Source organism: Bubalus kerabau, chromosome 16 (assembly GCF_029407905.1).
Source record: "Bubalus kerabau isolate K-KA32 ecotype Philippines breed swamp buffalo chromosome 16, PCC_UOA_SB_1v2, whole genome shotgun sequence".
Taxonomy (NCBI): domain Eukaryota; kingdom Metazoa; phylum Chordata; class Mammalia; order Artiodactyla; family Bovidae; genus Bubalus; species Bubalus kerabau.
The window spans coordinates 66,418,739-66,440,353 of record NC_073639.1 but is presented as its reverse complement, the minus strand read 5'-3'; the positions used below and the strand labels follow the sequence as shown (position 1 = coordinate 66,440,353).

At 50.3% G+C, this 21,615-nt stretch overlaps 1 protein-coding gene and 1 long non-coding RNA gene across 3 annotated transcripts in view; one reads left to right on the top strand and one right to left on the bottom strand.

Annotated features, from left to right (window-relative positions):
* Nucleotides 1-1,879: 1,879 nt before the first annotated feature.
* ALDH2 (aldehyde dehydrogenase 2 family member) overlaps nt 1,880-21,615 on the top strand; it is a 25,730-nt gene continuing 5,994 nt past the window's right edge. Inside the window, exons 1-9 of the mRNA XM_055550497.1 lie at nt 1,880-2,094; nt 12,480-12,584; nt 13,700-13,840; nt 14,662-14,741; nt 16,997-17,108; nt 17,598-17,726; nt 18,336-18,449; nt 20,245-20,347; nt 20,953-21,137. Of these exons, the coding sequence (XP_055406472.1) occupies nt 1,972-2,094; nt 12,480-12,584; nt 13,700-13,840; nt 14,662-14,741; nt 16,997-17,108; nt 17,598-17,726; nt 18,336-18,449; nt 20,245-20,347; nt 20,953-21,137 (1,092 nt within the window). The 5' untranslated portion in view covers nt 1,880-1,971. The remainder of the gene's footprint in view (nt 2,095-12,479; nt 12,585-13,699; nt 13,841-14,661; nt 14,742-16,996; nt 17,109-17,597; nt 17,727-18,335; nt 18,450-20,244; nt 20,348-20,952; nt 21,138-21,615) is intronic.
* Nucleotides 14,867-21,615, bottom strand: part of LOC129630140 (uncharacterized) — a 23,515-nt gene continuing 16,766 nt past the window's right edge. Inside the window, exons 3-5 of one of the 2 annotated variants that reach the window (XR_008703554.1) lie at nt 21,505-21,591; nt 18,225-21,180; nt 14,867-16,219 (exon numbers count right to left, since the gene is read on the bottom strand). This is a non-coding gene — a long non-coding RNA (uncharacterized LOC129630140). Of the gene's footprint in view, nt 21,181-21,504; nt 21,592-21,615 lie in introns of both variants that reach the window. The other variant, XR_008703550.1, reaches the window with a different exon arrangement.

Sequence of the window (21,615 nt, the reverse complement as noted above, 5' to 3'; positions counted from 1 at the left end):
AGGAGTTCATGATCTGAGCCACAGTCAGCTCCCGGTCTTGTTTTTGCTCCCGGTCTGACTTATATAGAGCTTCTCCATCTTTGGCTGCAAAGAATATAATCGATCTGATTTTGCAGTACTTGGATGCAATCTCAAAGATGACAGAATGATCTCTGTTCATTTCCAAGGCAAACCATTCAATATCAAGGTAATCCAAGCCTATGTCCTGAACAGTAATGCTGAAGAAGCTGAACGGTCCTATGAAGACCTACAAGGCCTTTTAGAACTAACACCCAAAAAAGATGTCCTTTTCATTATAGGGGACTGGAATGTAAAAGTAGGAAGTCAAGAAACACCTGGAGTAACAGACAAATTTGGCCTTGGGGTACAGAATGAAGCAGGGCAAAGGCTAATAAAGTTTTGCCAAGAGAATGAGCTGGCCATAGCAAACACCCACACAGATTAGGAAGTGAAAAAGCAAGCCGTCTTGGGGAAGGGGAACCTGGACATGTGGGCTGGGTGCTGCATTCAGAGAAGGGAGAGAGACTCACTTTGCAGTTTATCTCTACAGCTGATTCCCAAACTTATCTCCCCTTCTTTCTGGACACAGAACCCTGTTTCCTCCCCTTGAGGAGGACACGGCAACCCACTCCAGTACTCTTGCCTGGTGAATCTCCGTGGACAGAGCAGCCTGGTGGGCTACAGTCTATGGGGTCCCAAGGGTTCAGACACGACTGAGAGACTAAGCACATGGCACAGCCTGTCTCCTAGACTCCTTTATGTGGCGGAATGGCTACATGACTGACTTCTAGCCAATGAAACAGGCTTAACCCAGAAAAGCCTGTTTATTTTTAAATTTTTATATTTTAATGTTTATTTGTTTGGCTGTGCGGAGTCTTAGTTGGGGCATGCAGGATTTTTGATCTTTGTTGCAACATTTGGAATCTTTAGTTGCCACCATGTGGGATCTAGTTCCCTGACTAGCATTCCTGGTTTCTATCCAGGCTCCCCAGGTTCAATTCCTGAGCAGGGAACTGAGATCCTTCTACAGGATCACTCACTGTCTCTCCTAGATGAATCCTTCCCTTCCAAACCCCTCCCCACTGCCTCTAAGATCCTTCCAGCTCTTGCCCTGCCCACTTCTCTCACCTCACCTCTCAACTCACTCCGCCTTGTTCCCTGGCCTCCAGTCTTTTCTGCAGCCTAAGTCAGGTAGCCCCATCGCAGGGCCCTGCCCTTCTCCTCACTTCTCCTGCCACACTTCCTTAGTCACACGATCTTTACAACTGAGGTTTCAGGGTCAATTCCTGACCACGGGCGCCCTCAGCCCCAAGTCCCTCTTTACCTTTCCTTCATTTCCTTCACATCCCTTCTCACTATCTGAAATTATCTCGTGTTTGGTTTAAGGTTGGCCTCTCCCACTACAGCAGAGGTCCCCAACCTCTGGGCCACTGACTGGTACCTCCGGGCAGATCAGCTGGGGAATTAGACTGGAAATAAAACACAGGATAAATGTAATGGGCTTGAATCATCCTGAAAGCATCCGACACCCGCTTCCACAAAACTGGTGCCTGGTGCCCAAAGGTTGGGGAGTAATGCCCTAGAGTATAAGCCCCCGGAAGTCAGGGCCAGGGGCGCTCGAGTTCAGGCCTGTATACATTAGGGGTTCAGTCAACGTGCGCTGAATTCGGAAGAGCCTTTTATTCTACACCCGCGGCGCGCCCTGCATGGGGCAGTGAGAGGCCCCTCGGAAGTCAGCCCCGAGGTTCACTCCCGCCCCCTCCGCCCGGGAGACGAGCTGCGGAAGGGCTCTCCGCCCCGGGCGTTGGGGAGGCGCGCGTAAGCCCCGGGGCCCCGCCGCCCCGCCCCATGGCTGCCCATTGGCGGCCGCGCAGGGGGCGGGGAGAGGTAGCCCCGCGCGGTGACGCGCCCCGCAGGCAGTCAGGCTCCAGCCGCCCACTCGAGACCCCGTGTCCCAGCTCCAGCCTCGGCATGTTGAGCGCTGTTGCGCTTGCCGCCGCCCGCCTCGGACCCCGCCAGGGCCGCCGCCTGCTGTCCGCCGCCACCCAGGCCGTGCCGACCCCCAACCAGCAGCCTGAGGTCTTCTACAACCAGGTGAGGCCGCCCCCGGGCTTTGTTCTCTGCTGAGTGGGAAGGGACTGGATCTGTTCGGGCCTCAGTTTATCCCGTTGGGTCTCCACGGGTTTGCTCACAGTTGCTCTTTCCACACAACTTCCTTTCCCTCTCCGCGAGCAGTTTGGCCCCTTAACCGCCTCGGACACCTCGGCTCCCTGATCCAGCTGTTGACCTTGGCCTCTAACTTGTTTTGTCTGGCCGCTGCTGGTTTTCTGGGTTCCATTCTCCACTCCCTTTCCCCAGTCGTCCTCGGCTTTCGGGTCTCTTAGTCGTCCCTGTGCCTGCGCAGAGTCATCCGGACATCACTCATCCAGAGAACATGTCCATTTAAGACCCTCTTTGCAGGAGCCGTTTTGTCTTTTCGTCATATTTTATCCCTTGACGCATGCCCTCGACCAAATGGGAAAACAGGAAAAAGGGGTCCTTTTCAACTAAAAGTTCACCAGTTCCCCAATGGAGAGGCCAAGGCCACGGCCATGGCCACTTGATGGCCTGGCTGCTTCCACTGCTGGGAATTGGAAAAGGGCTGGGACCTTTGCCACCTCAGTGCCATCCCGGGGTGGTGTCTGCACCTTCCAAGGGTTCTTTGATCAAAGCAAGGGTTTTCCAGTATAACCTCGATTCCCAGTGGCTGACTTCTTGGTCAACCAGGACTTTGGCACGTTTTCTCTCTTGACCTTTGAGTTTGGGTCAAGTGCTGGAGAATTCACTGAGAAGGAGACTGGTTATGAAAGAGTTCGTTTTGTTTTTACAAGTGTAGCTGCTGCCCTTCTCTGAGCTTCCCCTTCTTCTTCCGGCCTGGGGAGGGGCCGGAAAATGAGCACAGGGGCTCATACACCGACGGGCACTTGCAGGAGTCAAGTGTACCTTCTGTGCACCTCCTTCGCACCAGTCTAAGCATTTACCTGATTGGCCATTTAATCCTTAAGCAGCCCGGTGAGGTAGGTACTGTGGTTATCTCCATTTTACAGATGAAAAAACTGAATTTTCAAAGAGATGCAGTGAGTTACCCAAAGACTCAAATCAGTGGTCAGGCTGGGGTTCACATCTGGGCTCCCAAGAGTAAGCCAATAACCAGAAACTTCTGTGGTATTTTTGTTGCAACTCTAGGTGGGAATATAGGGGTCACTGCTGACCTAAGATGCTGGGGAGCCTGCCTCTGGCTGGCTGCTTTCAACAGGGGACTTGATTGTCTGGTCTGGAGCTTCACTGCAAATCTACACCCTGGCAGTGGGTAGATGTGTGATTTAAAGGGTGGTGGTGTTTAGTTGCTAAGTTGGGTCCGACTCTTTTGCGACCCCATGGACTGTAGCCCCGCCAGGTTCCTCTGTTCATGGGATTTCCCAGGCAAGAATACTGGAGTGGGTTGCCGTTTCCTTTTCCGGGAGCTCTTCCCCACCCAGGGATTGGACCCTCTTCTCCTGCATTGGCAGGCGGATTCTTTACCACTGAGCCACCAGGGAAGCCCCTTAAAGTGTGTTACAAATCGTCATTAGCAAGGGAATAGAAACAAAGGATAAAATAAGATGCCCTTTGCATAACACAAGCCAAAAAGGCAGCAGCTGCTGCTTCCTCAGTAGACTGCTTGAGGAGGAAGGAGTTCACGCTTCAAAGACTTGCACATCACGAAGAAATATCGATGGAAAGACAGCAGCACCCAAAGCTTTTGTGGCCACAGGTTCTAATAAGGATCCTCCTCCTTTGTGCTCACGTGGAGGTGAGGAAACTGGGTCCAGATGTGCGCGCGCATATCCGTGGTAGATAGCACAGGTCCTGAATCTAGAGTTCTCTCTAGAGTTAGTTTGTAACGCCAAGTGAAGTCTTTCTGCAGCTGCTTTTATCACATTTCTTTGAGATCATAAAAGTAACCGTTGCTCACTGTTTACAAATGCAGAAGTAAAACTTCCAGCATATTCCATTGCACTCCTTCCAAGAACAATGTTAGGTGGTAAATTTGTGGGCACGCGTGCACATGTGCGTATATAAGAGCATTGGGCAAGTGAGCTTGCATAGGTGGTTTTTTTTTCCTATTTAAATGAGATCCTTGCGCTTGCTCTTCTGAAGCTCTGTCTCACTAAACAATGCATCTGGATTATCTTCCTAAATTAGTAGATTCCAATCTTACTTTTTCCAAGGTTGCAAAGCAGTTCACATGAGGATGATATTCTGCTGTACAGGCACATTTTAAAGCTCCTTGGGTTTTCAGTGTTGAGTTCTTATAATCCCTGCTAGCAAGAATGTCATGGTCTAATCCTAATGTTTTAAGTTTCTTACCAGGGACTCTAGGTACAAACTAGATCATATGCTCCAACATTTCCCTGGGGATTATTGACTCCTTGATGTTCAGTGAACTCTTCTGGATCCTGGAGCTTGCCCCAAAGGAGCTGTGACCTAGGCTTTGAAGTTGCTTCTGTAGGCACTGCATTTTCTCATCCAAGGACATGGTGGTGGTGACTGGGGGTTCGGAATGCTGCATTTCAAGTTTGTTGGGTCTCTCCTTGAAGAGAGGGTGGCATAGGCAATGGATCTTTTCCCTCTCACTTCTATTTCTTAACTAGAAGAGGTACAGTGGGGTGCTTTGGTCGACTTTCTTGGGGTCCTCTTGCCTCAACTTGTCCTGGATGGATTCCTGTTACCACTGCTAACAGGTGATATATACAGAATAGGAGTTTTGAATTATCTTGTTTTCCTTGCAGTCTTATGGAATGAACCAGAACCTCTGTTGGGCTAGGCTGTGGTTCGGAGTTGGCTGCAGGCTGAACGAGTCAAGTGAAATATCCCCATGCTGATTGCACTGCTTTTACTGCTTGTTGAGGAGTTGCGAGAGCCTTTGTAGAAACAATAGATTTGGGCAACACAGGGAATCGGAGGATTTCACTGGCCCCACCTTGGTTTTTTCTGCTTCTATTATAAAGAAACAGAAATGCTGTTCAGTATGTCCAGAGCATGCTGGGAACCGGCTAAGTTAGAGGTGACTGGGTTAGGACAACGTTGAGACTAGCCATGTGTGTTGTGGACGTACATGTGAACTGTGACCCAGTAACCATGATGACTGATTACTTGTGATCTGTCAGGTGCTGTGCCTGATAACTTGAACCTACATTTTCACGTTTCATCCTCACAACAATTGTAGGAACCATATTGCATAGATGAGGAAACTGAGCCTCAGGGAGGTCAAGTTCACATTTGTGTGAAACCAGTGTTCAAGATTAGCTCTGTTAGCTCTTAACACACAAGACCCCATGCTATGATGCCTCATGACCGGGCCCTGTGGTCAAGATCAGATCAGATCAGTCGCTCAGTCGTGTCCGACTCTTTGCGACCCCGTGAATCACAGCACACCAGGCCTCCCTGTCCATCACCAACTCCCGGAGTTCACTAAGACTCACGTCCATCGAGTCAGTGATGCCATCCAGCCATCTCATCCTCTATCGTCCCCTTCTCCTCCTGCCCCCAATCCCTTCCAGCATCAGAGTCTTTTCCAATGAGTCAGCTCTTCGCATGAGGTGGCCAAAGTACTGGAGTTTCAGCTTTAGCATCATTCCTTTCAAAGAAATCCCAGGGCTGATCTCCTGCAGAATGACTGGTTGGATCTCCTTGCAGTCCAAGGGACTCTCAAGAGTCTCCTCCAACACCACAGTTCAAAAGCATCAATTCTCCCTGTGCCAAGCGTGGATGTGCCCTGGGGATGCTGAGGTAACTCAGGCTGGTCCCTGGTCTGGAAGGTCATCTGGGCTCCCTCGGAGGGGTGGTCTGGGCTAGTCCACCCCAAGTCCCCATGCTCTGCCCATCCCCTGCCCCTGTCCTCTGGGTAAGGACAGAAGCAGAGCCCAGAGGGGCCTGGGAAAGAGGGCAGCCCCCCAGGCAACTTAGCAAACACAAGGTGATCAGAGCAGAAGAAAAACATGATTGCAAAGGAAGAGTTAGGTCATCTGATTCCAGGCAGCTGATGGATCTGGGGAGGCGGAGCCAGATCAAGAGCTCCATCACAGAGGTCCAGAAGAGTGAGCAAATGTCAGTGGTCAAACAAGGATATAAATATTTATGAAATAGTTGAACTGAATATTTTAAATTGGAAGGGAGGAGCCAAGTTTGTGTTCACATTTGTATTCCCACACCAAGACTGGAACATAATTTGTGTGTATGTGTATGTACTCAGTCATGTCCAGCTCTTTCGACCCCATGGATTGTAGCCCTCCAGGCTCCTCTAATCCGTGGGATCTCCCAGGCAAGAATGCTGGGGTAGGTTGCTGTTTCTTACTCTAGGGGATCTTCCCAACCTAGGGATCAAACTTGCTTCTCCTGCACTGGTAGGCAAATTCTTTACTGCTGAGCCACCTGGAATATAAATACTGCTCAGTAAATATTGAAGGTTGACATTTATGAAACTGTTTACAATCTTGTGTTCTAGTAGCAAGGCATGGGAACCTAATCTACTCAGAAGGGCCTTTTTGCAAAGAATTGTGGAGTTAATGTGAACAAGATTGTGGGGACATATTGGGAGTGTTGAAATTGGCTAGAGAAGGGATTGCAGTGAGCTAGAGATTGCCAAACTGTAAGCCCACAGGCATGTTGACAAATTGAAATTGTCTGTCTGGCAAACAGTCGACAGTGGAGTCAGCCCTCCCATCTTGAAAGTGGTGAAAGTCCAGGAATGTGAGACCCTGGGGGATGTGGAGGAGACAGAGGAGGGCTTGGGGGCAGTGCCAGGTAACTGCCCTTGGCCTTGCTATGCTATGCTAAGTCACTTCAGTCGTGTCCGACTCTGTGCGACCCCATAGACGGCAGCCCACCAGGCTCCCCCGTCCCTGGGATTCTCCAGGCAAGAACACTGGAGTGGGTTGCCATTTCCTTCTCCAATGCATGAAAGTGAAAAGTGAAAGTGAAGTCGCTCAGTCGTGTCCGACTCTTAGTGACCCCATGGGTTGCAGCCTAACAGGCTCCTCCGTCCATGGGATTTTCCAAGCAAGAGTACTGGAGTGGGGTGCCATTGCCTTCTCCGCCCTTGGCCTTAACCCCAAACTAATCTGGAGATATCTAGATGATTGTGTGGAAAAGTGTGAATGCGTGTGGCATTCCAACGTTCAGATTCTGAACGTTTCTCCTTAGGATCTTGCAATACGAAAGATAATATGTTTTCTCTTTGACATAAAGTACTCAGCTGCCACTGAAAAATCAGATGCCGGCAGAAGCTATCCAGGATAGAAAGCCAAGCATTTGCTTACTCTTAGGGAAAAGAACATATTCCAGGGATGTAGATTTCCTAGGTAACGGATCCCGAATTCTTTCATGCATCCGAGCTTGGAAATGAGGTCTTTCTAGAATGTGTCCTGTGTCTGTAAAGTGGAGCTACTGAAGGGCATTTAACCTTTTCTTGGAGACCGTGGGCAGATGATGACTGTCTGTTGCCATGGGTGGAGGCTGCGCTGGACCATCCCTGTGTCCTCGCTTTGGTTAAGACTCCTCTGGTTAAGACTCCTCTCCGGGGTCCTGCAGTCCTGCTCTCAGCTCTATTGTCCCTGCCCCAGCTTCTCCCCTCCCCGCAAGTTTCTGTTTGCATTTCCTAATCTGCGGGGACCTGGAATACAAGATATCTGAGGAAGCTGAGGATCATGTTATCCTGCAACTCAGCAGTTCTAATTTTTATATAGTAACCTGCCCCAGCTTTGCAAAGACGCACGTCAGGTCAAGCCTCTCACTGCAGCAGCACCGTCAGGAGTACAGGCAGAGCTCATTTGATTGCGCTCTGCTTTACTGCACTTTGAAGATACTGTGGTGTTTTGTTTTTTTTTTACAAATCGGTTTGTAGCAACTCTGCATGGAGCAAATCTGTCAGTGCTTTTCTCCCAACGTGTGTTGGTAATTTTCACCGTATTTCAAATCCTCCAGTAGCAAAAAAAAAAATTACAGCTTGCTGAAAGCACGGAAGATGACTGGCACTTTTTAGCAGTAAGGTTTTTTTCAGTTCAAAGTAGGCGCATTTTTTTTTTTTTTTTAGATATTATGATGCTGCTGCTGCTAAGTCGCTTCAGTCCTGTCCGACTCTGTGCAGCCCCACAGACGGCAGCCCACCAGGCTTCCTGTCCCTGGGATTCTCCAGGCAAGAACACTGGAGTGGGTTGCCATTTCCTTCTCCAGTGCATGAAAGTGAAAAGTGAAAGTGAAGTCGCTGAGTTGTGTCCGACTCTTAGCGACCTCATGGACTGCAGCCTACCAGGCTCCTCCGTCCATGGGATTTTCCAGGCAAGAGTACTGGAGTGGGGTGCCATTGCCTTCTCCAGATATCATGATATTGCACCCTAAAACGATTGGTATAGTGTAAACAAACCTTTCATATGCACTGCTGCTAAGTCACTTCAGTCTTGTCTGACTCTGTGCGACCCCATAGATGGCAGCCCACCAGGTTCCCCCATCCCTGGGATTCTCCAGGCAAGATTCATATGCACTGGGAAACCTAAAGATTCATGTGGTTCCCTTTATTACAGTACTTTATTGCAGTGGTCTGGACTGAAAATAAAATATCTTTCTGAGGTCTGCTTGTAGTGAAAACTTGTCCTAAAGTGCATTTGTAGGACATGATTCAACAAATTGAGGTCTGTTAAGTTTTGAAGATTGCTATGTTGCTTAAAATAGTGAGACAGATATGCCTGTGGAATATGTCCAAGATAAACTCACTCATAAAAAAAGCAGTTTACAAAATAGAAGTCCATAATCGCTACTGAGAGCGGATGCTCCCCGTGTCTGTCCCATGCCCCTCAGAACCCCAGCACCAGTGCAGGTCCTGGCCTCTGCTCTCTCCCTCCTCACCCTGCAGCTCTGGGGCCCTTCTGGTTCCTCCTGTCCCCGGCCCCTCCTGCAGGCACCCTGTGTCATCCTTAGAGGCTAGAAGTGGGTAAGTGAGAGCCTGGTAGGACCGCCTCCCAGGGTGACTGAATTAACATGTTATGTAAGTTAGGCTTTGGGTTTCAAGAGATCAGGAAGTGTTTGGCCTGGAGTCTGCTCTTGTGTTTATTCAAGAGAAGTTGCTATGAGACTCTCCTCACTTGAAGCAGAACTTTGGCAGTGCCTCAGTCTTGGAATGCTTCTCACCCTAGTACCCCCTTGCCCCACCTCCCCAAGGAGGAGACCATTAAAGCCTGGTTCTAGGAGAGGGAAAGTGGGAACTCTATAAACAGAAGGAAGATTCCAGGTTCCTGCAAACTCCAGTTTCTCCTGTTAGTTAGAAGGGAGGATGGACTGTTGAAAACTCAACAATGGAGAGTGACTCAGCAAATTCAGGCCACTGAGAGGCAGGCCGGTGCCAGGGAGCGGACTTGCCAGGATCCTGGACTAAGATCAGGGGACAGTGTGGGCCTCGCCCAGGGAGGAAGTGTGTAGGACCTGGGGAGTTTCACCAGACTGGCCCATTGTCCACTTCATACCTCCTGATGTTTGTGAAATAACAGTGGAGATTTTCTCAGGATAGACTAATTCTGCGTGCTACCGTGCAGGGTATCTGGAGGAACGCAGGGACTGTGGTGGTGAGACATGGTGTGCGTGGGGTCCTGGCCCAGGAGATTTACACCCCTTGTGGAATTTAACCCTCACATTTAAGCCCCCAGATGTATTATTTCCAGAGACTGATAAAGCATCCGAAGATGAAGGGATTGGCCCAGGATCACAGCTTGAGAGAGGTAGAGCCAGAATTCCAACCCATGTCTGTGTGGCTTAGAGGCTGTGCTTTTTTACAGCACCCATAATAAAAACTCAAAATCAAGCTTGCAGTAGGGTAGTAAGTAAACCATAAAGGTGGAGATTAAGAAAAAAAGAGTTCTGACCTCCTTGAAGGCAGACATGGGCTCTGGACTGGAGTTGAGAAGAACTGGGCAAACAGCACAGGTCTCCGAGTTCCAAAGACCTGGGTTCAAATCCGGGTTCTGCCTTCATTGCTGTGTGACCTTGAGCAGGTGGCTTGGCCTCTCTGTGCCTCAGTGTCCCCCACCCCCACCCCCGACTGTAGAGAGGATGAAACTCACCTAGGTTTGCTATGAAGTTTAAATGGGAATGATCCAGTTTTGGAAAGCTTCCAATACAGGGGCTGCCGAATAATGAGTAGCTAAGTAACAGTCATTAGCCATTTCCATGACATGTAGGTGTGGGGGGGAACATCTTCATGGGACCAGGCACTGACATCCCGGTCAAAGGGAGGTAACAGTTCAAGGCTAGCCCGTCTCACTCCGCTGCTGTGGCCTGCCTCTCTCTGTAGCTACTCATCTCTGGCTTCAAGTGTGTCCGTGAAGTGGTGGGTGTGAGCCTGGAACCCTGAGCCTGCACTCAGGGTGGCGATGGGAACAGATGCTCAGAGTGGTCACAGACTGTGTGCCAGGCCCTCTTCCTTCCTCCACGGATGTTATCTCTGCTCCTGCCCCTGGGCCTCCCTCTCCTCCAAGTTCACCAGGGGGTGAAGCTGATTTCTCAGAGGGGAGCACGCAGGCAGGGTGTGGCCCAGTCCAGCTTGAACTTGGGTCCACCTGGCTGAACTCTTTCTGCCAGACCTGTACCCTCCACTGGAAGCGACCTGTTGCTCACTTCCCAGCCCTCTTGTAGGAAGAAACAGAGGTGTCTTTTTTCCCTTCAGATTGATGATCAGCCAAATGAAGTGATACCCACACACATTTCCAGAGAACCTGGCTGAGTGACTAGACAACTGCCTGGGTCCTCAGCCAGGGCCAGGCCACGGTAGGATGCTGGGGCCCAGGAGAGCCCTGGGACAGGAAGGTAGACAGGCCTTGGACCGATGGCCTTGACTTCATCCCACCTGTGACCTCTGCCCCAGCCTTGGTTAAAGGGACTGAAACACCTCAGCCTGCTTCCTGAGACCAGTTTCCCCAGCCTCAGGGGACAGCTTGCTTCACAGGACCCACCCTCCTCTCTGTCCCCATCTCCTAGCACTCTCCTCCTTGTTCACCAGTAACTCCGGCCACCTCTGTTTTTTCTCTAGCACACCAGACGGACTTCTGCCCCGGGGCCTTTGCACTTGCTGTCCCTGTGGCCTGCACTGCTCCTCCTCCCCCCACTCTTCTTGCGGCTGGCTCCTTTCATCAGTCAGGGCTCAAGTCAAATGTCTGCTCTTCAGGGAAGCCCTCCTTGACCATCCCAGCTAGAGTTCTCTATCTTCCCCCACTTCAGTACTCTGCATCTCGTTTTTCTCTTTTGCACTTAAGACTGCAGTCTGAGACTGCCTTGGGTATTTGATTGTGTCTTTACTTTCTGTGCCTACCAGAATGCCAGCTCCATGAAAGAAAGGTCCTTACTGAGTTTGGTTCCCACTCTGTGTCCTCAACCCTAGAACAGTGCCCTGCCCACTGCAGATGTTCACTAAATATTTACTGAATGGATGAAAAGAAGAATCGAACTCAGTTCTCATAATGACCCTGACAGTAGTGTGGTAGAGGAACAGTGGTTTCTATGACATAACATGACCGATGGAATTTGGTGGCAGAAATAAGGCTGTATGACTTCTGAAGCTAGATCTTAGGCAGCCTTTCAGGGACTTCCCTGGTTGGCCCAGTGGTTAAGAATCTGCCTTCCGATGCAGGAGATGTGGGTTCGATCCCTGGTTGGGGGAAACTAAGATCCCACATGCCATGGGATAACTAAGCCTGTGTGCCGTTAACTAGAGAACCTGCGCTCCAACCAGAGAAGCCCTTGTGCCACAGCAAAGAGGCCTCACACCACAGTGAAGACCCTGCACAGCCCAAAAAATAAAAATCAATAAAACAAAGAAGTCTTTAAAAAAAAAAAAAAAAAAGGAAGAAGAAGCCTTCCAGCTTCTGGCTGGTGTTGTTGAACACTCTGGGAAGCCAGCTGTCACGTGAGAGGTCTGACTAGCCTGAGTCTGCTATGGAGTCAGGAAGCCCAAGCACCCATGTAGCCACAGACATACGAGTGAAGCAGGCATCTTGCATCTTCAGCCCCAGGTGCCCTCGCTCTGCAACCACCTGACCAAGCCCTGCCCGGCTGAGCCCAATCAATGGACCCAACCGTGAGAGATGGTAATAAATCATTTTAAGCTACCAAATTTTGAGGTGATGTCACACAGTGGTAGATACAGATAACTGATAAGGAAGGTATGTAGTCTTCATTTTTCGGGCCAAAGAAACCAGGGCATTGAAAGGACTGATGCTTTACCTCAGTACTTTTAGCAGAGTGGGTGCTCCAGCTTGGACTGTCTGCAAGGCCTGTGCTTTTAACTTCTAGGCCACATACCTCTGAAGCTATTCCTATTTGTTCTCTCTGGTTTTTTTTTTTTTTTTTTAAACATGGCTGTTGATCAGTATCAGGTTGAGAGCTGCTCCTCAGGACTTTCTTCCTTCTCATTGCAGATCTTTATAAACAATGAGTGGCATGATGCTGTCAGCAAGAAAACCTTCCCCACGGTCAATCCATCCACTGGGGATGTCATATGTCACGTGGCTGAAGGGGACAAGGTGAGAACTGGTGACTTAACCTCAGGGCAGGGCTGAGCAAGCTGGGGATGGGGAAGGGTGGTTTCACTCTTTAACACAGGTTTTCGTATGGCTGAAACTTTATCGTGTATTACTTTCATAACTAAAATGCCCATGAAGACTTTTGAGTAAGTGAAGCCACAGAAACTCCTCCTTGTAGATAAAAGTGCTAGGTTGTACCCCGGTTCAAGAATTCATACAGCTGTAGAACTGCCGACTTGGAATTTAATTTGAGAATGTCTAATCCAGTCTCTCCATCCCAGACCTGGAAGCTGAAGGTCAGAGAAGGGAAGTGCACAGTTGGTTGGAAATCTTGATGAACACAATTTGGGTCTTCTGAGATCTAGTTATGGTGTCTGTAGTATTTTTTTGATTTACATATACCCATGGTAATTAAAAAACTGTAATATTAAAGTTAAAAAACTAGACATTCAGTAAAAAAACACTTCATTTTTTGAAACAGAAAAAGCTTTAACAAATGATTCAAGAATGCTTCCTGTTCTCTGCTTTAAGACAGTCTTCTATATGCACATTTAAAGCCTTGCTTCCTTTGCTAAAAGAAAGTGTGAATACTTTTCTGACTTATAGTCTAATAGTAAATGTATTTAATATTAATGACAACCATGCTCCCCACCTCCTGATACACATCTGCCTCTGTGAAAAATGCTGCATTGATTTTATTGCTTCCCCAAGGAGAGAGAAGCTGGTTAAACCTGCATGTGTTGTAGACTGCAGTCATCTCAGAAGGAATGGTTAATTTTACTGGACTTGTTTGGAAAGGAAGCAGGGGCAGAAATGGCCAGTTTCTAAGTGCTGATCCCTGTGTTGCTGCTCCCTACATAACTCTTCGGGGGATTCGGAAATGGGAAACCATCAGCATCCTCATTCCCTCTCTGACTCCTGAGAAGGAGAGGAGCCCAGCTGCTCATCTTAAACCTGGTCGACAGAGCTCTTCGAGGCTGGGAGGAACTGTTTGAGGCAGTGTCCCCACCGGTATCAACTGGAGCCCCTGTGGGTGCGTTTGGCAGTGGGTCAGGAGGTATTTGGAGGAGGTTACTGCGAAGAAGGCCTGAGGTGCCTGGGTGGGTGTTTTCCAGGCAGACGTGGACAGAGCAGTGAAGGCTGCCCGGGCCGCATTCCAGCTGGGCTCGCCCTGGCGCCGCATGGACGCGTCCGAGAGGGGCCGGCTGCTGAACCGCCTGGCTGATCTGATTGAGCGAGACCGGACCTACTTGGCAGTGAGTTCTCAACCTCCTCCCTTCTCAGCCTACACGGAGAATGGACATCCCACGGATAGTCAGGAAAGGGTTGCATTGCTGACAAGTAACTGACCAGAATGGTGTAGGCGGGAGACCTTTGGGGTTTGCCCCTGTATCGACCTGGGGAGCCTCTTGAGTGTTTCCTTTGATGTAATGGGTCTGGCTAAGAAAGGAGACGGGTGGGGAGGCAGCTATGATGGGGAGGCCTTCCTGGAGACAGCCCAGAAGATGGACAGCTTGCTATGTGCTGGGCCTCCTCCCTGGCTGCAAGAGGCAGAAGAAACCAGGAGGCAATACCCTCACCTCTCCCAAACCATACTGCACATAGCAGCCACAGTGAACCTTCTAGAAGACAAATTATACCATGGTGCTCTGCTCTTAAGCCTTCCATGGCATCCCGTAGTCTTAGGATAAAGCCCTGTTCCCTCAACATGATCTACTAGACCTTGCCTGGTCCTAACACTTGTGACTAATGATTTGTGTCCTTATTTGCTGGCTTTTTGTTCTATAAGCTCCCAGTGATCATCTCTGTATTCCTAACATCAATCTGCCATAGAGCAGAAGCTCGAAACAAATGTTTATGAGATGACTGAATGAGAAGTTGGTGCCTCCTTCCTCCCAGCCCTGCCTCATGCTCCCTGCCATTGAAGAGGCCCAGAAGTGCCTTGAAATTCAGCACAAAGGGGCCACCAGCCCTCCTACCATGCTGAGCCTCCGTGCTGCTCATCACCTGATTTGCTCTGATTCATTCCTGTGCCCACCCGTCTGTGCGGATCTTGTTTTTTTTTTTTTTCACTCAGGCCTTGGAGACCCTGGACAACGGCAAGCCCTATATCATCTCCTACCTGGTGGATCTGGACATGGTCCTCAAGTGCCTGCGGTATGGGCTCAGGCTTCCTGCTGTTTGTTGTGGCCGTGCCAGTGAGGGGGTGGGTGGGGTGGGGGCGGGTGAGTGGGTGGGGAGTGTTGCTGGAGGGCTGTGAAAGGCTCACAGGAGCTGGGGGAACGTCGTGAGACTCCATCTCAGCGGGGACCGTACCTCCGTACCAAGACTGTAATTGAGTCGCACATGTCTTCTCTTTCAGTTTTGGTAATTGACGGGTTAGCTGAAATTTGTCCCTCTCTTTGAGGTTATCTGCTTTGTTGGCTATAGTGGCACATCACATTCTCGCTTAATCATTTCGATCTTGTTTTTTATAATCATAATGCCCCTACTTCCAGTTCTGACTTTAGTTATTTGTGCTTCTTTTTTTCTTTTTAAACATTATTTATTCAGTTGGCTGTGCTACGTCTTAGTTGTGGCATTCAGGATCTTTAGTTGTGGCATGTGGGATCTAGTTCCCCGACCCGGGAACAAACCTGGGCCTCCTGCATTTGGAGTGCGGAGTCTTAGCCACTGGACCACCAGAGAAGTCCCTCTCTTGTTTCCTTAGTCTAGCTAAAGGTCTGTCAATTTAGTGACCGCTTCAAAGAACCAGCTTTTGAATTTGTTGATTCTGTTGTTCTTCTGTTTTTCATTTCATCTGTCTCTGTTCTCCATTATTTGCTTCCTCTTGCTAGCTTTGGGTTTAACCATAAACATTTTAATAACCGAGAAATACAAGATGAGGAATAAGAGGTTTCGGGCTAACTTGGGCAGCTAGAGAGTGAGGGGTCTAAACCAACAAGGCCACTGACTGTCACTGCTGCCTCCTTGCTGCGTGCTTCTCTTGATCGACTACCCCACCCTCTTTAGGGCCTGGGCCTGTCTGCATGCTGGAACCTGGCTGCCCACACCTGGGCTTTCTTCTCTGTGCTTGATTCCAGCCAGACTGACCTCAGCCCCTTAGTCCTCATGCCAGATTCCTGGAGGAGTGGCCCTGATTGAGTCTGACCAGCTGTGGTTCGGGTGGACAGGTCATTATATACAAATAATGGCTGCTGCCCCGTGCCCACGTGGATGGGGTGGAGGGGAAGAAGCAGTGTCGAAGACATACTGGCTGGAGAACAAAATAGTGCTTCTTTCTCGTGACAGGGCTTCTCAGCCAGGGCCGCTGTGTCTCCCAGGGGACAGTGGGTAATGTCTGGAGGCATTTTTGGTTGTCACAATTGGGAGGGAGGGCTGCTACTTGGCATCTCGTGCACAGAGGCCAGGGATGCTTTAAAAATCCTAGCGGGTACAGGACAGCTCCCACAGTGAAGAATTTTCCAGCTCCAAATGACAGGCGTGCCAAGATCGAGAGTGCTCTGCAAGAATAGCCAAGAGGGAGTGGCTGGGTGAACCCCAGGCAGAGCGCCAGGCCCTCCTGAGTCTGAGCAGTATACTTCTTTGCTGATTCAACGTCTGTCCTGAGGCATGCAGACACACACCATATAGGCCTAAGAGGAAGGGAGCAGCAGTGCCTTAATTTGTACAGCCTGGCAAAATAACTCCCTGGCTTTTTTTTCCCCAGGGTCACCCACCCATGTTCACACCCAGGTCAACTCTGGTCTTGGGCCAACTTCAGCAGACACGTTCATTTCTGAAAGCTCTCTCATACCGCGTGCTGCATCTCTCCCCATCTTTCATTTTCCTGCTTCCCTGAAAATCATTACATACTGTACACTCATGGCTCTTCTTGCCCTCGACTAGCCTGCAGTGCTTTTTCACCATTGGTGTCCCTCTGTGTCTGGATGGTAACTCAGTCCTTGATCTGTCTCTGGTCACTGCTCCCTCAGTGGTAGTACGGTGTTGTGCACACAAGTGCCAGCTGTTAGATGGGTTTGCACTTTCCCACTAGAGTGGAGCCATGGTTCTCAGATAGTAACCTACCGTGCTGCACTGGTAAGACAGTCACAGTTTAATATATCTGCTTATTAAAAATACTGACTCCTGGGCATCGGCCCCAGAGAGTCAGCTGAATAAGTCCGAAGTGGGTACCTAGAATTTGGTGCTTTTTTACAAGCACCCCAGGTGAGTCTGAGGCTTCGAGGTTAGTTATCTAAAATGAATTACTGAGACCCTAGTGGTTAGCTAACTCTTTGGAAATAAAGCCAAGAGCAAGGGCAGTTATCAGAAAGACCCAGCTGGACCAGTCTGAGTCTTTGCTTTCTGCCAGGGTTTACAGGGTCCCCGACAGTCACTGATTAAGTTGTTATTTTTCTTTTTTTTGTAAGTTACTATGCCGGCTGGGCTGACAAGTACCACGGGAAAACCATTCCCATTGACGGGGACTACTTCAGCTACACCCGCCATGAACCTGTGGGAGTGTGTGGGCAGATCATCCCAGTGAGTCAGACTCAAAACAAACACGTGAAGGTTTATCAGGAGTGCTCTGGGAGGCAGCAGTCTCGGGCAGGTTCATTGCCAAGGTGGGAAGGTCTGTGGGGTGATGTTGGATGGTGGCCTGGGCAGTGGTTGAGAACATGGGTTTTAACAAAACCAACCAGCCCTGCCGTGTGTGAACTCTGTGACCTTGGGCAAGTCACTGATACCCCTAGGAACTGGTTTCCTTATCTGAAAAGTGGAAGTGAGAGTAGCTGTCTGTGGGTGGGAGGGAGGTGTGAAGCAGCGTGGTGCCGCCACATTGGTAAAAGCATCAGTGAGCATGAGTCACTGATACTGTCCCCGCCACCTGCCCGCTTCTCTGTCTTCATCAATAATGGAGTTGTGAGGGAAACAGGAGAGGTTCAGAGAACCTCTGCTCTCTGGCTGCCGCTTTCTGCGGCTGCTGTAGCTCTTGGCTGAGGTTTTGGCAGTGGCTGTTGTTGATTGCAGTGGAACTTCCCACTCCTGATGCAAGCCTGGAAACTGGGCCCAGCCTTGGCGACGGGAAACGTGGTTGTGATGAAGGTGGCTGAGCAGACTCCACTCACTGCCCTCTATGTGGCCAACCTGATTAAGGAGGTGCGTGGCTGTGTCTGTCTTGACCTCTAAATGCCTTTTTAAAGGCTTGTCCTATAGGAGTTCTGATGAGGGGGCCCCCCGGTGGGGCCAGGGCCTGACCCCCTTCACCTCTGCTCATCACACTTCAGCCTAGGTGACCCTCCATCCCCTCTTTTCTATGTTGGGTTTCATTGCCAGACCCCTTTTCATTGGAAAAGATTCCAGTGCTGGGAAGGATTGAAGGCAAAAAGGAGAAGAGGGCAGCAGAGGATGAAATGATTCCATAGCATCACCGACTCAATGGACATGAATTTGAGCAACCTCTAGGAGATGGTGAAGGACAGGGAATCCATGGGCTCGCAGAGTCGGATATGACTGAGTGACTGAACAACAACCCCTATGAAGATTATCATTCTGAGTGCCACAGGGGTAGGGGCAACAGCCACAGGGAATCCCACAAAACAGGTTCCTCACTGTACCATCTAGAGCTCCTGAGCAGCACCCAGTAAGACTGCTTACCTGGGTGCTGGGCCGACTCCCTCAGCCTCTCTGGGAAGGGATGCGTATTCCTCTGTCTGGACTCTGTGGAGCAGGAGAATGACTCCAGTGTCCCTGGTGTTTTTTTCACAGGCTGGCTTTCCTCCGGGTGTGGTCAATATTATTCCTGGATTTGGCCCCACGGCCGGAGCTGCCATCGCCTCCCATGAGGACGTGGACAAAGTGGCTTTCACTGGCTCCACTGAGGTAAGGCATCCCAGCACCTCAGGCTTGCGGTGCATTTGGCTCAAGCGCCCTTGTCCTCAGAGGACAGTGAGTTCAAGATCAGCCTCTGGGGGAATTTCCTGGTGGGCCATTGGTTAGGACCTGTCACTTTCACGGCTGTGGCCCAGGGTTCAGTTCCTGGTTGGGGAACTAAGATCCGGAAAGTGGTGCGATCAAAACAAAAAATAATAATAAGATTAGCCTCTGGGCACTGCATGGGGGTCTGCCCCAGGACTGTCTTGGAGTAGCTTGTGCGAGGGGCCCAGGTGTGCCATTGGAGTCCATCAGGGTGGAGCCCTCTGTAGACTGGTTGACACTCCAGCTGCTGTGGGGCCAGGGGGTGGGGTGACATCCCATGTGGGATAAAGAAGCCAAGCCTGTCTAGACTCCTAAAGCCCAGAGGTGCCGGCCTGCCCAAGGTCAAAGCACTTGGGCTGTGTCAGACTCTTTGGTGCTGTCCTGGTGATTAAAGAGAGTGGGCTTCCGGGAGACATCAGTTCAAATCCCAGCCTTGTCATTATGACCTGGGGTGATTCACTGCATGTCTTTGGGGGCTCCAATCATTTGTGTTTAGACTGAGGATGGTAGTATCTATGCAGTAGAGATGTAGGTATGGTGTAGTGGTGGAGATGACTGGAGTCAAACTAAGTGTTTCAGCAGCACTTACTTAGCTATGTGACCTTAGGCAAGTCAGCCTCCTGAAGCCTCCATTTCCCCATCTGTAAAATGGGGATAATAACTCTGCCCACTTCCCAGGGTTGGCGTGAGTGAGATAAAGCTTATTCAACAAAGGTCTAGCCCAGAGTAAGTACTCGGTGTGTGAATGAATGAGTGAGTGCTGCTCTGGGCCAGGCCCTGGAGAGACAAAGAAGTATAAGGTGTCTGGGGATTCCTTAAACATAATTACCTTGGAAGCAGGGGCAAAATTCATTCTAAAGAGCTAACTTGAATTTTTGGGAGGCTTTATCCCATGACTTTAGAGAAGGCACACTGAATAGCATAATAAAGGGGATCTTCAAAATGATTCCCCTGAGACGAAGATGCCGTCAAACGTTCAGTCTGTACGTAGAGATGGCAGTTGCGGGAGGGCAGAATGGTGGCCGAGGTGACACGGTCCACTCTTTCTGGGGTTAGTCACCACCTAAATCAATGCCTCAAGGGGATATTGGGAATCTGGCAGAGAGGATGGTTTCCCGACCGAGATAATGTGTGTTCACCCAACATGTAAGCACAGGGGTGTCTTTGTGCCAGGCTTTTGGAATATGGAGGTGAAAAGCACCCCATCCTTGCTGTGTGCGGGGGATACCATTTAGAACACTGAGGAGGAGGGATGGCAAGTCTGAACTGGTGCTGGACGCAGTCTGCCCAGTGTGAATTCTGATTCCAGGTTTACTGTGGGCAAGTGACTTGACCACTCTGAGCTGCCACTCCCACACTTCTGAATAAAGGAGGAGAGTCGGCCCTCCCTCTGAGGTTGTTTAGAGGGTTGACCTCAATGCTCACAAAGCACTTAGCACAGTGTCTGGTATGTAGATGGTGCTCAGGAAGTAGAAGCCACACGGCAGTGACTCTGACTTGTCGTTACATCGCCGTCATCCTAGGAGCTCAGAGGGTGGGGCTGCTATGTGAGTGAGTGGCCAGATGTGGTGAAATTCTCCAGGTCTCTTCTAATCCAGGTGCTCCCTCAAGCTGTGGGGACTTCTGTTCTGTGCCCGTGAGAACGTTTGGCTCTTTTCTTCTCCACTAAGAGTTTGTCCCTGTTTATGCCTCCCTGTAGGTTGGCCACCTAATCCAGGTTGCTGCGGGGAAGAGTAACCTCAAGAGAGTGACCCTGGAGCTAGGAGGAAAGAGTCCCAATATCATCATGTCAGATGCTGATAGTAAGGTTTTCTTTTGGTTGGTGGGAGGCAGAGGCCTGATATCAACTCGCCACTAGCTGTGTCTCCTGGGGTCCCACTCGGCTCTGTAATCCTTATCATCCATTGGATTGGTTTCTGCCCCCAGGGCCTCAGGATGAAAGACTCCTCAGCGTGGCCCTCTGGCCTGTGTGGCCGTGGCCTGTCCCCCGCCTTTCTCCTCTCTGCTGTCTGTAATCCAGCCAGGCTGAGCTACTGACTTGCCCAGCTGTGCAGCCTGCTGTCAGATCAGGCTGCTTTCCCTCCATCATGTCCTCTCTCCCGGTCCTGTTGAGATGCTCCTAGATGTGTCTGCTTTGAGGGAGTCTTCCCCAATGGTCGCAGGCCAGCTGGCTTGTCCTCCAGCCACCCTTGGCTTCAGGACCGTAGCGGGTTAGGACCGCTGCTCTTCGTGTCTGCCAGCCACTTGGTCTCCGTGCTTGGAGAAGGGAGAGGTCAGGCCTGTCTTGTTCCCACACAGGGTCTGGCACCCAGCGGGTGTGAGTGCTATTGGCAGTGTTAATAGGTAGCAGCCGCCACAGGGGCCAAGCCTTTCCTTCTCTGATCGTGGTTGCCTTCTGCCTCCCCAGTGGACTGGGCCGTGGAGCAGGCCCACTTCGCCCTGTTCTTCAACCAGGGCCAGTGCTGCTGTGCAGGCTCGCGGACCTTTGTGCAGGAGGACATTTACGCCGAGTTTGTGGAACGGAGTGTTGCCCGGGCCAAGTCTCGTGTGGTTGGGAACCCCTTTGACAGTCGGACTGAGCAGGGGCCGCAGGTAAGCTCGGTGGTGGCACTCAGGTCTCAAGTGTCCGGAGCCGCTGTGGAGAAGCAGAAAGGGCCTTGGACTCTTGAGTCAGGCAGGCCCGGCTCCAAGGCTCAGCTCTGCCAGGCACCAGCTGTGTGCCCATGGGAAGCCACCTGCTGTCTTGGAGCCACTAGTCTCTCACCCATAATGCCTACCCTTCCTAACTCCCAGAGTGGCTGTGAAGTGGAAACTAACAGTAGAACTTTACACTTAAACTTACCCTTTGTAAGTTACACACACATAATAAATAGGAGGAGTGTCTATGGGAAAGGGAACACGTGTTTCCTGGACCTTGGCCATCCATAAAAATGCCTTGACCAGAAAGACACACGCATACCTGTTCGTTGCGGCTGCTTCTGGGAGGCGAGCAGAAGGCCATGTATGGGTAGCAGAGGGACTTCATTTCACTTTATACTCTTCTGAGCTGTTTGATTGAAAATTTTAAAAA